This window comes from Haliotis cracherodii, unplaced genomic scaffold (assembly GCF_022045235.1).
Source record: "Haliotis cracherodii isolate W230 unplaced genomic scaffold, xgHalCrac1.p SCAF_11, whole genome shotgun sequence".
Taxonomy (NCBI): Eukaryota; Metazoa; Mollusca; class Gastropoda; order Lepetellida; family Haliotidae; genus Haliotis; species Haliotis cracherodii.
The window spans coordinates 22,834,009-22,851,705 of NW_027266266.1; the positions used below are offsets into that span (position 1 = coordinate 22,834,009).

Sequence of the window (17,697 nt, forward strand, 5' to 3'; positions counted from 1 at the left end):
TGAATATTCTGTACCTTTTGACATTAATGTGATTGACAAGATTGAGGAAAAACATGGCAAATATGCAGACCTCACTTACATCCCAAGTACCAAGTTGTCCGACTCCCCATTGTTCTTGGTCCCTTAGGTTTGGTACCTCCCAATCTGTTGACTGATCGGGAGAGTACCCGGGTTTGAAACCAGGAATACAGCCCTTCTGACATTCTGGGTAATGCAGAAGGCTGCAGTGTTGGGGAGTCTTCACATTCTCCGAAAAGTTCTGGGTTGGTTTTACAAGGCAGTTCTTCCTGGGAGAAGTCCCATTCACTGTCTGGGCTGCGTGTAGAGGGGGCAAGGGCCCTGAGCTGATGATGAGCCTAACCAGCCTGACTGTGCCAGGATCACCCAAACCCTCTTGGCTGCATTATGTATTTTAATCTGTACATAATAATTTAAAAAATAATAAAACAGGCTGATGAAATCATATTCATTTACAAGCATAATTATATACAATTGCTATTTAGTGTGAAGATCCTGGGTAGAATAGGTCTTCAGCAACCCATCCTTGCTGTAAAAGGCGACTATATGCTTTTCGTAAGAGATGACTAACGGGATCGAGGGGCCAGGCTTGCTGACTTGGTTGATGCATGTCATCGATCTCAATTGCGTGGATCGATGCTCCTGATGTCAATCACTGGATTGTCTGGTCCAGACTCGATTATTTACAGACAGCCGTCATATAGCTGTAATATTGCTGAGTGTGGCGTTAAACAACCAACAAACATAATCTTACTTGTTGAACATTACACAATCTCATTGAAATCAGATCTTAGTTCTCGTTATCGCTAAACAAAGATCTGAGGACATCCCATTACGGGTCACGTCAGAACGACCTTTCATCCAACCAATCAGAGCGTCGCTTACCAGATCATGAAAGTGACAGTCGGAATGTGATTTCTAATCATGCAACCACGAAATATTTAACACGGGGTATTCCAAACGACAGTTACAGGTTTTATGACTATATCCATACAATCTAGGCCATCTATAAGTCATTCCAGAATGTCGTTCTTATCAGTTTTAAATTTTTTAATCGAGAACACGTTTCGAAGCGTAGTTGCCAGTTTGAAACTAGTGTCGTAAAGCTTGAGAAAGCTGCCTTCTGATTGGCTAATGTCGATTTCTTGTCAGTCATTTCATTGGTCGGTCAAAATTCGCTAAAGGTCGTTCTGATGTGACCTGTAATGGGATGTCCTCAGATCTTTGTTTAGCGGAAGCGAAAACTAAGATCTGATTTTAATGATATTGAACATTATAGGTATTATTCGTTGGAATAAATGTCGTCCTATTCCCACTGATGTCCAAGGTATGGTTGCCCCTCTATGTTGGGGTATAAACATCTTGTCTTCATCAAGATACAGAGTGGCATTATCTCTCTTCTGTGGGTTACTGCCCATTCTCCTCCACCAACATTCATTTTCTTTGCAACATATCGCTCATCATTTCAGCCTCCCTTGTTGGCTATAACCCACCAGTACCTTGTGTATAGTTTTTCCATATATGAAAGTTGATTTTTTATCTCGAATTTCGAGTTATGAAAGATGTGTATTATACTATTTATGTTTATGTATATTTATCACAACAGAAATGGTATAAGTAGCAAAAAAATACCTTGGCACAATTGATCATTCGTATAAAAAACCCACTCCGAACAGCTAGCATTATACATTTTTTGTACTTGTTACACTTTCCCCTGCTATCTATAATTATATAGAATTATGTGAAAGTACATATTGTCTGTTGGTGATTGACTACATGATACTGACTCGGTGACATAGTGACATGTATATAGTGTTTATAGTGTATTGTGAGTTTTTCCTTGTTTTCCATACCAAAGAGGCAAATAGGCTAGAGAAACAGACTTTCACAAGTCTCTAAAGCAACAATCGATCTTTTTTAAATAATAATTTCTAGATTATATAAATAATGATATGTTGTCCTATAAAAGACTTGCATCCTCAGACTGACCGCTTATCTAGACTTGCCTATTATAAGGAAAGAACGACTTTACACCCTTGGACTTATTCAATACAAGGAGCAAGGCTAATAGCAGGCAGTGGGGAGATGCTTGAGATTGGGAGACAGGCAGCAGAAGCAAGCTCCCACTGTGTATCACACAAAGAGGTCATTCCAGCCATCATAGTCCCTTCGCCCTTATCAGTAGATTACAAATCTCATGTCCGCCTGTCATTTACATTTTGATAATCTATTAGCAACCAATAATAATAATTTTATTATTATTTTCATGACATCCACAGAAGTTCAGAATTTGCGGCATGAATCCCCTACGTCCAGTAAACCACCGAGGAAAGACAGCCACCCCTCAAGTTCCGACGGTGACCACCAGGTGGATGAGCAGGTCATGTTCAACAAACTGGTCACCAGGGCCAAGAAGCTGGCTTCTCACGGCCAGGTCGAGAGAGCCCTGGAGTTCAACAAGCGGGCACTGAAGATTCATTACACAGAGAAGTTGGCAAAACGGATCAAGAAAATGGAGGTAGTGATTGGAAATTTGTATCATGAGCATGTTAAACTGAAGTCGGGCGTTGGGTGTGTGATTTGAATTTAAAATTGCTTGATTATATATTGAAATGGTTACTATGGTAACTGTATCACAGCCTCTAGATACATAATGTTGCACCAAGGTCCTGTTTTATGGGGTTTTCAAGAATGGGGAGGTTCCTTCATCATGTTTAACAAATAGAGTTAAAATTCAGGTAACTTTTTAAGATTATTTTTGATCAGTTGTCAGTTTTAACATTTAATTAACTTAAATGACAACAGTACAGAAATGATATCATTTACAAAACATTCATCATGAACAGATAAAGGCATGTCCAGCTTTATTCAATGTACTTCTTTTAGGAAGATATATAACATCAAAGCCATGCATCAGTTAGGCATGATAAGAATTCCTTTTTTAATTCTATTTGATTATATGTACGCTGTTTGGTAGGGAATGTAATTAGTTCCTGCTTTAAAGGCATTTATGTGGACCTGCTCATGGGCTGATATTTGGCACCATATTTGGCACCAGTTCATGTCAGTAAAATTTCCATTTTTTGATTTCCCAAATGATGAAAAGTAACAATGGTATCAGGCCTATTTCTCCCGTGACCAACCAACCCCTCCCCCCATCCTAGTCCCCCCAGGACGCTGGCTTCTCATTCGTACAAAATAACATGGTTTACTTAGAATAACAAATCAATTAGTGGGTTCTCACTCATCTGAAATTGGACCAGTAAATATCAATACACAGGCTTCTCACTCAGTAATGGAAAATATGTATCGCTGATAAGAATGAATTGTTACATTAACTTCTGAAATCAATTATCATTGATAAAGTATTAATTGTTATTTTATGAAATTATGAAATACTGAAATGAGAACATGTTGACCTTTCTTTGTGGTCCATTGGTGGATGGAGGGTGGAGGGAGACAGATGACATTGGGGTGGGGGAGACAGATGACATTGGAGTGGGGAGACAGATGACATTGGAGTGGGGAGAAAGATGACATTGGGGTGGGGGAGACAGATGACATTGGGGTGGGGGAGACAGATGACATTGGAGTGGGGAGACAGATGACATTGGGGTGGGGGAGACAGATGACATTGGGGTGGGGAGACAGATGACATTGGGGTGGGGGGAGACAGATGACATTGGGGTGGGGGAGACAGATGACATTGGGGTGGGGGGGGAGAGATGACATTGGGGTGGGGGGAGACAGATGACATTGGGGTAGGGGGAGACAGATGACATTGGTGTTGGGGGAGGCAGATGACATTGGGGTGGGGGAGAGATGGCATTTGGGGTGGGGGGAGAAATGACATTGGGGTAGGGTGAGAAATGACATTGGTGTTGGGGGAGACAGATGACTTTGGGGTTGGGTGGGAGGGGTAACAGGCCTAGACCCAGTAATTTCTAATGTCAGAGCTACAGGTAAGCTGCATATTTGCATAAAATAACCCCCCCCCCCCCCCAAAAAAAAAAAAAAAAAAAACTATTCAAAACCAAATTACTTTTAGTTAACTTGCGTACAGAAATGCATGCATTAAATGAAAAACTCAATTGTTTGGAAACAGAATGTGTAAATACCCAATGAAGCATTTTCAGCATGTGTACATGGGAGCTAATTCCTGAAACAATTACAAGCTAATTTACTCTCTGATTCAAGCCAATATTTAGAACCTTTTTTTTTTTAAATCACAAAATGCTTACTCATTTTGGGAAAAAGCCAATAGAGTGATGAATAGATGAGTGAAAAAATATTGGTTACCCAATGAAAAATGAAATAACACAATTAAAAAAGAAACCTTCGAGTGAAAACTCAATTGCTCGAAACGTTATATGGAGCTCTGAATGTTATGGCTTTGTAGGCTTGTATTTCACTGACAAATTACCGATTTTCTTCCAAATTGACTGCCAAGGACACTTAGTTTAATTCCCATGCATGTTGATTTCCAGGCCTACCTGGCCCAGTATGGTGGGGGGAGCTCGGAGGAGGATGACGGCACCATGGAACATCTTGGCGAGGGTTTCTACCTGTACAGGGAGTTCTATGAGAGAATCTACATGCATCAGAAGGAAGGCCTGCTGTGGTTCTGGGACCTCTTCAGGAAGAAGAAGGGCGGCATTCTGGGAGATGACATGGGGTAAACCAATTTTAAAACCTTATGGGTTTGCGATTCTTGAGGCCCAAAATAAATTATTATGATTATACTTTTCATATTATACATTTAAATACTGCAATTACCCACTCATCTCTGCTCAAATGCAGTTTATATAGTTGTTCCCAGATCAGCAAGATCAGTGGATCTGTATGAATTCCATTTATTATTTTCAACTCCCTGGGGAGTATTCAATCCATGCTGCCTAAAGGCACTAGATCGTTTACAAATTGAGTTTTTACTCGAAGGTTTCTATTTTAATTGGGCTATTGCATTTTTCATTGGGTAACCAATATTTTTTCACTCATCTATTCATCACTTTCTATTGGGTTTTTCGCAAAATGAGTAAGCATTTTGAGATTTAAAAAACAAATGAAACGGTCCTAAATATAGGCTTGACTCAGAAAGTAAATTAGCTCGTAATTGTGTTTAGGAAATTAGCACTGTTGTACGCATGCTGAAAAACCTTCATTGGGTATTTACGCGTTCTGTTTTCAAACAATTGAGTTTTCCATTTAATGCATGCATTGGTGAACGCAAGGTTATTGAAAGTATCTGAGTTTTGAATAGTTTTAAGGGGTATTTTTACGCAAATACACAGCTTATCTGTAGCTCTGTGAAAGTGTTGTATTACTTGTGTTTCAGGAAACCCAGCCTAGTACGAGCACCTTATGGTGTCACTTTGGTAGCATAATTCTTTTTTCAACATGTTCAATGTTTCTTCTTATTTCAATCATTTGTTTATGTTTTTGAAACTTTGATGAGTTTTTTCTTGTTACTTTGATTATATATTTTCTTTTCGGTTATTATGTCTCCCCCAGAATGAAGGGAGACATATTGTTTTTGGCACGGTTCCCGTCGGCGTCGGCGTTGGCGTTCCCACCGTTTCCGGACCATAACTCAGAAACCGTTTAATATTTTTTCGCGAAACTTTGTATACACATTAACCCAGCACTGAAGTGGTGCCTTTTGCTATTTAGAGATTTTTGACATTTTTATTTTTTCTCGTTTCCATGGAGATAACTTGAACATAGACTCTGAATGGGGGTAAGCTTGGTTTCCGGACCATAACTCGGAAACCGTTTAATATTTTTTCGCGAAACTTTGTATACACATTAACCCAGCACTGAAGTGGTACCTTTTGCTATTTAGAGATTTTTGACATTTTTATTTTTTCTCGTTTCCATGGAGATAACTTGAACATTTACTCTGAATGGGGGTAAGCTTGGTTTCCGGACCATAACTCGGAAACCTTTTAATATTTTTTTGCGAAACTTCGTATACACATTAACCCAGCACTGAAGTGGTGGCTTTTGCTATTTAGAGATTTTTGACATTTTTATTTTTTCTCGTTTCCATGGAGATAAGATGAACATAGACTCTGAATGGGGGTAAGCTTTGTTTCCTGACCATAACTCAAAAACTGTTCAATATTATTTCATGAAGTTGTAACATATTAACCCAGCACTGAAGTGGTGCCCATTAGTTGTTTGAAATTTCTAGGAGTTCTATTTTTGTCTCTGTTATTTAGTAATGGAGGGTGGGAATGAAGAGATGGGGTTTAACGTGAAGTAAACGAATGAATGGGGGTTAGGGGAGTGGGGGGAGACATATGTTTTTACGAGTAAAAACACTTTCTAGTTTTCTAGTTACTTCGAATATTATCCCATAATTTCTATTATTTTCTTATTATCTGATTATTCCAAGTTTATTTATAAAAAATTCTATTTCAGAAATTTTTTGTTGCTTTTGATTATTATTCATTAGAGTTTTTTCTCGTTATTTTGATTATTTTCTAGTAATTTCTGTTTCTTTCTTGTTACTTCAAGTTTATTTTAAAAAACAAGAATTTTATACTTATCCTGCATTACTCTTTAATGCATTCACTGCTTACCTTATGACAACAAAAAAACAGTGCTCTGCGATGGTCTTTGGTGAAGAAATAAAGATGTTTCTGTATTCCACTCCTGCTTTTTGTCTAGGTCATCGCCGCTGTCATGTGACCTTGATGACATGTCACCTTCCTCACATCACTACGTGTTGCGGTACAGCAAGGTCATCTCTCAGCGGGGCTCTTCAAATTGGATATTTTTAGACCTTTCGCTTCGGCTATTATTCTAAATTTATATATGATTGGTGATGTATTCTTTTCATTTTACATCACTGACTTGTGTATTATTATGTGGGTGATTTTGGTGTTTGCAGCTTGCCAAAACCACCAACTTATGACGTATGTCTCCCCATTACCGGATCAGCAGGCTTGGGCGGTGAATGCATTCAGCTTCCTTTGGGAAGGTCTAAAAGCGTAAGCTTTTCCACCACCTGTTATACTTCCCAAGGTGATACAAAAGATCAAGGAGACAAGGAATCTTGCTCTGACTTTGGTCGCGCCCTGGTGGCCGGCGAGAGGGCGGTTTGTCGAGCTCAGAAGAAGATACACTCCCACAGTGGTCCAACCTACTCATCCACCCTCACAACAAATTGCCTCACCCTGAAGGTTTGCGAGGGCCCCCCTTTGAGCCCCTCGACACATCCATTTGTCATGACATCACCAGGAAAACAATATTTCTCTTGGCATTAGCCACGGCGGCATGGGTGAGCAAGCTACATGCTGGTCGACATCACCCTGGTCCTTTTTGGGCATGGTGCGCACGGAGCGTATCGGCTTGTGCTGGGATTTTATAGCAAAAAATCAACTACCAGGCCAACCCAATCGTTCATTCACTATCACACCAATATCAACGATTGTGGGTGCTGAAGATGAGGGTGAACTGCTCTTGTGCCCAGTACGAGCACTTCGAGGTTTCATCCACGGTTCCCAAACTAGGGGTGGTTTGAGGAAACGGTTATTCATACCCGTATCTCCTACGTCCACGACAGAAGTTAGTCGCAACACCATATCCCTATGGTTACGAGCAGTCATCCTTCAGACTTAGGAGATCACCAAACTTGATCCTCTGAGAGCAAATAATCCTCCCGAGATCAGGGCGTTAACCTCTACCATTGCGTTATGTAGTAACTGTTCTATTAAAACGATCATGGAAAGATGTTTTTGGAGGTCCGACAGTTTTCACCAGTCATTGTCTTCATGATGTGGCTCTTGAGGACGTCGACGACATGCACAGTTTTGGCCCTCTGGTAGCCCAGCAGGTAGCCCAGCAGGTAACCGACCCTTGACACAAATAATGAACTAGCCCTATACAGAGCCAGTCTACTTCCTGCGCTGAGACTTGACCAGTGGAAGAAATCAAGACAAGGTTTTTCATCAGGCTTTTGCTCGGTGACATAGTAGGTAAAGAGTCTTAGCTGTGAAGCTAGTATTCTTTATTACCTAATATGTATAGGGTCTTACCCTTTAATTCCTATGTTGCTTCTGTAAAGACGATTGAATTAACCCTAAAGTTATGGCGTTTTTCTGAGCTATTTCCACCTGACGGATTATTGACAAACATGTGTCATTGTTTTGGGATGTGGATTATTGATGTTTTGGACTTCTGAAGGTGACTTGTCATCAAGGACAGCAACGATGGTCCATGCAAAAAGCAGGAGTGGAATGTAGAAACATCTTTATTTCTTCACTCAAGACCATCGCCAAGCGCTGTCTTTTTGCTGTCGTAAGTTAAGCAGTGAATGCATTAAGGCGTTATGCAGAATATGTATACAAATGTACAAAATATTTAGATTTTACTAAAATTTTGAGTTTTTTCTCGATGCTTCGATTCCTGTGAAAAAGAACTCAAAATTTCAAGTAAATAATTGAAATAACAAGGAATTTTATTTAAAAAAATTAAAGTTATGCTATCAAAGTGGCACCATAAGGCTTTCGTAGCCACGCTGTTGCACCCAAATGTTTTTTTATAAAAGCTGGAAACCCATCTTTAACATCTGGACAAATATCAGATGTTTTACATATCATTGTTATCTACAAGTTTGAGAAACCTTTCAGCCTACATGACTTTTTACATCTTACAAAATATTTGAGTGAATCATTATTAAAAACATTGTTAAAATGGTTAAAGTGTTCGCACGTCATGCCAAGAGCCCGGGTTTGATTCCCCACATGGGTACAATGTGTAATACCTGCTGTCTGGTGACTCAGCCTTGATATTGCTTGACTGTTAAAAGCGGCGTTAAAGATACTCATTCACTCAGTTGGTTGCATGTCATCCTACCCTGATGGCATGGATCGTTGCTCACAATGATAACTACTGAATTGTCTGGCCCAAACTTGATAATTTACAGGCTGCTGTCATATACTGTAGCCATGATAGCTGGAATATTGCTGAGTGTTACACAATACAGATGTACACTTGAACGACAAAAAACAAATCATAAAGATTTAGGGTTAGCCCCCCTTTAAACCACACATATTTTAGGCCTTAACACTAAATAGAATCATTCATGAAGATTTGGGTTGGGACCCATGCTTGCCGTAAAAGGCGACTATGCTGTCGTAAGAGGCGACTAATGGGGTCAGACTTGGTGACTTAGTTGATGCATGTCATCGTATCCCAATTGCGTAGGTCAATGCTTATGATGTCAATCACTGAATTGTCTTGTCCAGACTCGATTATTTGCAGACCGCCATCATGTAGCTGGAATATTGCTGTTAACAACAAACAGATCAACACAACAAATAGAATAATGTCATGAAACAGTCCTCTTGAGCATGTTGATTTTAATGTTTTATACGTGTTATATTTTCAAACAACTTAACATTTAAACATTTTTTTCTTTGGTAAGATTTAGGGTAGGTTTGTCAAAATTGGTGTGGCCTTGACATAATCAATAAATGTTTTCAGATTAGGAAAGACGATCCAGGTGATTGGGTTCCTGTCTGGGATGTTCGACATGGACAAGATCAAGTCGGTGTTGATCGTGATGCCTGTGTCTGTCATCCCCAACTGGGAGAAAGAATTCAGCAAATGGTGTGTAGCATATTTAGGAGATAAATGTGTATTTTTATTTGCAGCCGTTTATTGTGATTGTTATTATTTCTTCTTGGAAATGACAATGTTAGCTGGGATCCCATGATGTGACGAAACAAAAGATGACATCATATATTTCATGATAAATTTAAGATATATACTGAACTTCAGATTGGTGGCTTCAGTTGTTGGCTGTGTTTGGTGATAAAACTTTCAACAAGAAAACAGGGATAATTTCTTGTCCTTTAATGAACAAAAGGAAGAAATCTGATCATTGACAAACTAGTAGGCGTAACTAACAATCCAATAGCTACTCTTCGAACAGGAGTTCTTCTTCCTCTATTTTCATTCCTCAGTTTACCCACTGGTAAGGAGACCTCCTCGGCGGTCTAGTGGTAGAGCGTCCGCCTGGAGATTGGAAGGTCCGGGGTTGATTCCAATCCGTGTCATACCAAAAGACCTTAAAAGATGGTACTTGTTGTTACCCTGTCTTGCGCTTGGCATTAAGGGGCTAAAACTGTGTCTGAGTGGGGTATTCATGTTTGACTGCGGCATGGTATCTCAGTGAGCTAGTACTATAAATCGGCATCAGTCCGGACTAGTACAAGCAGCCACACACACACATGTGCATGCACATTGCTATATTAGTGCAATAATCTTGAACGTTAAACCCCATTTCATCCCCCTCCCCCACTGGTAAGGAGGATGGCAATTTCAATACACTCCTGCTGAAGTCTCATCATCCTCTATTATGGATCCTCTTGATCCATCCCCGTACCTCGCTGCACAAGACACCAATTCCAGATCCATGTAGATTCCCCATCGGAATATGATGAGTCTAACAGCTAGGTACAATCCATCTAGTCTGCAGCTCATTTTGGACTGTTAAATAAGTAGAATTATTTCTGTGGATTTTGGGGGGCATAAGCGGCCCAGTCATCTTAGGCTTCACAAATTGATATGCAGAGTTGCGTCCCTTGGGGATGCCAGGAATTTGTAATTGTGGCTTTGAATCCCAGTTCTACCTGATTATGTATCTAGGTTTGTCAGCTGCATACTCGTGCTTGTGGGCCTCACCAAAATGGTTATTGTCTGAGGTCTGAATCACTTTGGGCTTTCCTCCCACATCAATCTGACACCCAAGGATCTAACTGGAATACTGTCCAACGCACGCCCTCCCTCCCTCCCTCCCTCCCTCCATCCCTCCCTCCCTCACTCACTCACTCACTCAATCACTCACTCACTCACTCACTCACTCACTCACTCACTCACACACACACTCACTCACTCACTCACTCACTCACTCACTGTGTTGACCAGGGCTCCAGGCATCCGTGTGACGCTGTACCACGGCACCAGCAAGTGGGAGAAGGAGCTCACTCACTCACTCACTCACTCACTCACTCACTCACTCTGTGTTGACCAGGGCTCCGGGCATCCGTGTGACGCTGTACCACGGCACCAGCAAGCGGGAGAAGGAGCGAGCTCTGGCCAAGGTGCAGCGGCGTAATGGTGTCTGTCTCACATCCTATGGTCTTGTTGTCACCAGCTCGAAACAACTCACTCAGAAAGATGGCGCTGAATTTGTCTGGGTGAGCTCAGTGTTTGTTGCAGATGTCTTGTTATTAATTCTACCTGTGGGTATGGTGACCTCACTGCCTTAAATGCATTTGGATTTTGTAATTGGTCAGAATTCGAACACTTGCAAGAACATAATCTTGATTGAGATGATTTTATGATATCTCAAAAATCGCTTGTATTAGGCCTTATATTCTTTTTAAGTTGGTTTACTCGCCCAAAAGACAAAATAAACTGAAATTTGAAACATAAAAGACTTTTGAAAAAAATCATTATGGGCGACAGTGTTTTACTATAAGCATTAATTAGATGAAGTGAAAAAAATGCACAAGATTTTATTACCGCTGTTAATAAAATATGGTGATTGAGATATATAGGTTTTCCACTTCCCTACCTCTGTACTTACCGGGTATATAAGAAATATATGCCTACTGCCTCACATTTCTGAATCTATGTATGATTGACTATTCCAGGACTATGTGATTCTGGACGAGGGCCACAAGATCAAGAACCCGACTAAGACAACAAAAGGGGTTCACGCTATCGGTGCCCGGAACAGGATCATCCTGACTGGCACGCCGGTTCAGAACAATCTCAGGGTGAGTCACTGAGGAGTGCACAGATGCCGGCCTTTACCGTTTTGGTGTAATAGTTAAGACTTGAGCCTAAAATTATACTATTACACTTGTCCCCCAAATTGTGATTTTTGACATTTTGTTCACAAATTATTTACATGCATAAAATATGGCAGAGAGCAAGTTCTGAGGATGACACTATGCTGATCAGTGAGACCATGCTTTCAATTCACATGGTGTTAAAATGTAAGTCCCACAATGATACAAGGTCTCTGACTGGTGGTGATGTTGAGACATATTGACCAAGCATTAATTAAATCAACAATTAAAATAAATATGGTAAGGCAATGTGGGGGAAAACACACCATATTCCTTACAACAAAACACCTGGATCAACTTTGAAGGGACATCTCAAATAGCAGCTAAGAGGGAAAAAAATGTCAAATATGAAAATGACTTTGAAAAATGCATAATTTTATTCCATTATTTACGCCTAATAAACTGGTACGGTTGTTGAACCTAAACAAAGGTTTTGAATAGTTAGAGCAATGTTTGAAATTAGGCATTAAAGTCAATGGGCCATGTCAAGTCTTCAGGCTTATGAAAATAAAAGAATTGGTCTCAGGCAATGACTTTTGAAAATATAGTGCGGGTGGGAGTTTCTTTTGTTTTTTGTGTGCTTGTTCAAACTAGTATGAACCAAGTAAGCAGTTGTGTACCATCAACCTTGGAAAGGGCCTCCCTACATAAACAAGCATACAAACCCCCATTGGCGCCATAATCATAGCACGAGATGCGCAGTAAAGCAGTGTACATGTAAAGGGAAGTAACTGCGTGTTATATTGGATTGCATTTTTTTTTAAGTAATAAAAACGAAACATGCGGCAGACTTTATGGTGGTGCGGTGGGCGGTGCCTGAAAACCAAGACTTTTATTTTTTAGCCTTAGGTTAAAAGTTAAAGACTCCCTGGATTCAAATACTGCCACTGTAGACTTCCAGGATCAAAGGATCCCCTTTAATTTCGAACACTCGAATTTAGGACTATCAGAAGCTGCATATTTTGAAAGCCTCTTCTTATAAACATTTTAAGCGAGTGAGTGTGTTGGTTCTTGGGTTTAACAGTATTCCAGTTATATCACAGTGTGTCAGCTTAATTTCGGAGGAAAGCCTGAAGTGATGCAGGTCCTGTTTGGTGAACCCACGAGCATGTGTATGATGCTGATAAAACTAGAAACATAATCAGGACAAATTGCAAGCTTAGGTGTCTGGTGTGCGCAAGGGACGCAATTCTCTGCAGTGAATTGCAGCAGCTTAGACGACAGTGCCATCCGTACTCCCTGCGGACATCATGCATGGATGGCAAACATCATGATTTTGGTGGAATCTGTATGGAAGTTTGAGTTAAATTCGGCCGTAATGATCAAGGGAAATACGTTATACAAAAAAAGGTTACTGATCTCACTACAGATGTTGTGTTTGTTCAGGAGCTGTGGGCATTGTTTGACTTTGTGCACCAAGGACAGCTGCTGGGAACAGCCAGGACATTCAAGATGGAGTATGAAAACCCCATTATAAGGGTAAGTAGTTGAGAGCATATTAAGTTTTTAAGAACCCATGATGATTCCTGGTTAGAATTGGTCCCTAGCAGCCTTGCAGCACTGTAGATTGGCACTAGTCCCATAGTCCTTGCCACACTACCCAATTCAGCAACTATGCTTGTCATAAAAGGCAACTATGCTTGTCGTAAGAGGCGACTAACAACATGTATTTCAATGTGCAGATTTCGGTCTGACAGCAGGAATGCAAAGCATGTGTACCGCCAACTATACGTCGACAGATATTTTGCAAATTCTTTCATGCTTCTAATCAAGATGCCCACATGATTTGATGCACTTCGCAGGGTAAGACCCGTTTTATTGCAATATAGATGTTGATTATAGAGCAAATCTTCCTGACTGGGCGTTGCCATTTTGTTTGAAACAAATGCAAGTGATATGGGTGATGGAATCTGATTGGTTAATAGGAGGAACATAGAAGGGAGATAACTCATAATAGCCACTGGTGGCACTACGAACGAGCCTGGAAATTCCAGCCTTGTTCGACAGGGGTAGAAACTGGACTATTGTCAGTTAATGCCCTTGCCTCATGAAGATTATTGATATCAGCACCTTGATTGTTTGGGACAATGCGTTCATGTGACATCACATTGCAATGGGACTCTTCACGACAGGTAAAATAGGTGGACAATTTTTATATGCTCTGTTGGAATTGCTGAAAACCTTTCATCTACATACCTATGGGTAAGATCAAATACAGCAATACTCAGTATGTGAAAGTTATTGGTGATGTTTCAGTCTCGAGAGCGTGATGCCACAGCCGGTGAGAGACGACTTGGGCAGGAGATGGCGGAGAGTTTGAAGAAGATCATTGAGCCGTACTTCCTTCGAAGAACCAAAGCTGAGGTGACTGACAAGAAGAACAAAGGAGGAGAAGAAACTGAAGATGGGAAGAAATATCTCACTAAGTACTTGCTCTTATGCATCATTTCAGGGACTGCCGCAAATAGCTACAAAATTGCTGGCTCCCTAGCTCACTCACTCACTCACTCCAAAAACCTATGATGCGACGATAATAGTATTGTGTCATGAATAATAATAAAGGCATATATGATCGAAAACAGGACAGTATATGTACTGTACATTCTCTAGATTGACATGAAACTTTATGAGAGCATTCATTGGTCATTAGAATCGATACCCTAAGTAGGAATAATCCTTACTACATTTACTTTTTAATCATGAAATTGTGACACGTGTGACCCCTTGCTTGGCATTTCTGTCGGTCAAAAGTCCAACAACATAAACAAACCATTGGTCAAAATGAAATTTTATCGGTCTGTGACCGGAGACCGACGGCCACCTGAAACCCTAGCCTAGAACACACCCACTCCTTCATTCAAACACTCTGAATCAAAATTCCCTGGTTTGACCTGCTATGGAAGATTTGTCAAATCTTAATGGAGAGATGATTCAGTCAGGGTAACTGGGGGTAAATTATTTTAATGGGACTGACTCCTTGGGCCAGACTTTGTTGTTTTGATTTATGGAATTTTTATTGTGAAATATTCGGTTGGTTCTTTTAAAAAAAATGCATTGTACAGAATTATTTTAAACATCTTAGAGTTTGATTAATACCAAATTTTTTTTTGTACAGATTTTATTTGAATAATACCGAATCTTGTTTTCTACAGATTTTATTTAATCATCAGTTTGATTTTGATTAGTTGGTGATGTAATAATGAATAATAATTACCAGTTGTCCGATTTCATTTTGTGGAAGCCTCGGTGGCTGAGTGAGTTAGATTGCTGACTTTGTGTGCTGGCGATTAGGTGCCTCACCCTGGCAGTGTGGGTTCCGATCCCCCCAGATGGGACTCAACCCAAACAGTGCTAGAATCTGTACATTACTGAGAAAGTGTTATCTCAAAAATAACATTTGTTAAATAAGAATTCTGTTTTAGCCTTATAAAAAAACCCTTATATTATTTTTATTATGAAAGCAATCCTTACCGATATAATCAGCGATGTAAGTAAAAACATGTCATTCTGATTATATTTTTTCTGAATTTATCATTTTTAAGGTTGAAATTACCATGCAAAAACCATTGTTGTAAACCAAACCAAAAACATAAGGCTTAAGGAAAACTTGTTTCCTTCCAGAATGCCATCACTTGGTCGGAAGAACGATTTGGTGGTGTGGGTGTTTCTTAAGCAGACACAGTTGAAGATTTATGAAGATTTCTTGGCTTTAGACAGTGTTAAAGAGGTGAGATCTATCCACATCAAAGTTCATGGTAATTACCCTATTTGACGTAATAAGTGCCCAGGGCACTCTCAAAATTAGAAATAGGGGCTCTTTTTAGAATATATTTTTGGTGAAAAACAACAGATTTGAAAGATCGTAAATTTCATGGTTTATGCTGAAATGTTTATATACGACAGATATATTTTTCCAGAATTTAATTACCCATAATTCAGGATGTATATAACACATACATTATACAGGAATAAATAAGTCGTACATTGATCAATCTGAAGGGGTGCTAATTGGGATTGTTCACTAGGCAATATATAAGCAAATATTACTGTGGGCGCTTATAAAAGCGGGGCGCTTATTATGTCAAATACAGTATGCAGCTTGAGGCCATACAGTTTTGTCTCCCGGAAATCTGATATGGATTATCTGATGTCAATAGTGTTCATTATCACGAGTCATCATTATCATCGAATTAATATGCATGCCAAGACTGATATAGTTTCAATTACTCTTTGCACTTTCACTGGGTATATTTTTGGGTTCTTTCTCATCATTAGAAAACCCTACCTATCATCTATAGGTTACATGCATGGTTTGTTTAGTTATTTTGAAAAAGACAGGAAGAGAGTTGTTTATCCTTGCCTTCGTACATTGATCGAAGTAGCTTGCCACAATGTAGATTCTACAGTAGTAATCAATACTAAAGAAACTGATCTCATTGCACCACGGCTGAAATATTGCCTATGATCGTTTTTACTCTCTGTCACTTAGATTGAATGTTTGAAAAGAAATCTTGTTTGTCAGGAAACAATTACAATTTGCAACTTGCAACGACTGAGATCCGTCTCATGTACTGAAGGTCATATGTGTTTGATTGACAGCTGCTGATGACCAGTAAGTCTCCTCTGGTTGCGCTGACCGTGCTGAAGAAGATTTGTGACCACCCACGGTTGCTGTCCAGCCGGGCATGTGCTCAGCTGGGTCTCGATGGCGAGGAGGGGTAGGTAACACACAGCAAATCCAGTGATCGCTGTTTTCACTTCTGTTGCTGCCAAACCTAGACAATATTTACAAGTTAAATTTCCATTTAAAAAAAAGTATCAATTACTTTGTTTTTAACCTTAACTGTGCAGATCCAGTGCAGGGTAGAATCGGTCTTCAGCAACCCATGCTTCCCGTAAAAGGCGACGAAACTTGTTGTAAGAGGCGACGAACGGGATCTGGAGGGTCAGGCTTGCTGACTTGGTTGATGCACATCATCGTAACCCAATTGCGTGGTTCGATGCTCATGATGTCAATGACTGGATTGTCTGGTCCAGACACGGTTATTTACAGACCGCAGTCATATAGCTGCAATATTGCTGAGTGCGGCGTTGGGCAACAAACAAGCAGAAACATTAAGAAATTCATCATTGTCAATTTTACAACCGCTGCTGCTCTGTGCATTCTTTACCATTAGTGAGTGAGTATCGGTTTACGACATCGATTGTCTTGTCCAGACTTGATTATTTACAGACTGCTTCATACAGCTGTAGTGCGGAGTTAAGCAGCATGGAACGAACATTAATTGTGAAATTATTAACATTTGGACATGTTTCCCCTCTCTGCCAATGATGTTTTCCTTCCCTGACTAACTCTGATAATGTTTCTTCTTCCAAACCCTGTCTGACACCAATGACATTTCCCAATCCATGTCTGATTCTATTTTCCCTTTCTCTAGCTGATATTTTCTGAAGATATTTTCCCATCCTTTGTCAGTCACTGTATGTTTTCTCCTTTCCTTGTCAGACTCTGAAGATATTTTCCCTTTCCTTGTCAAACGCTGATAATATTACATTAAGTAAGTAATATGTTACCACTGTTATACCGAGGCTGTTGTCTCCCACAACTTCCTGTTATAGCGAAATCTACCACAGAGATCTCAATTACCTCATGCAGCACGTGCGTAGCCACCTAGCTGCCATGTGACACCCTTCACTCTTGTCTCTTCGCTTGCTCTAGCAAGATGTACAATAAACTGCTCAAGCGTTCCTGTTTCTCCAACCATTCGGTGATATTTATTACTGTTTCTTCTCTCTAATAAACTGTGCT

The 17,697-nt window shown here is 40.0% G+C and overlaps 1 protein-coding gene across 1 annotated transcript in view; it reads left to right on the forward strand.

The window, feature by feature from the left end:
* LOC139455584 (DNA excision repair protein ERCC-6-like) overlaps window positions 1-17,697 on the forward strand; it is a 57,799-nt gene that overhangs the window by 645 nt on the left and 39,457 nt on the right. Inside the window, exons 2-10 of the mRNA XM_071237134.1 lie at window positions 2,298-2,536; window positions 4,506-4,693; window positions 9,511-9,636; window positions 11,063-11,228; window positions 11,688-11,813; window positions 13,275-13,367; window positions 14,145-14,314; window positions 15,510-15,615; window positions 16,488-16,606. Coding sequence (XP_071093235.1) covers window positions 2,298-2,536; window positions 4,506-4,693; window positions 9,511-9,636; window positions 11,063-11,228; window positions 11,688-11,813; window positions 13,275-13,367; window positions 14,145-14,314; window positions 15,510-15,615; window positions 16,488-16,606 — 1,333 coding nt within the window. The remainder of the gene's footprint in view (window positions 1-2,297; window positions 2,537-4,505; window positions 4,694-9,510; window positions 9,637-11,062; window positions 11,229-11,687; window positions 11,814-13,274; window positions 13,368-14,144; window positions 14,315-15,509; window positions 15,616-16,487; window positions 16,607-17,697) is intronic.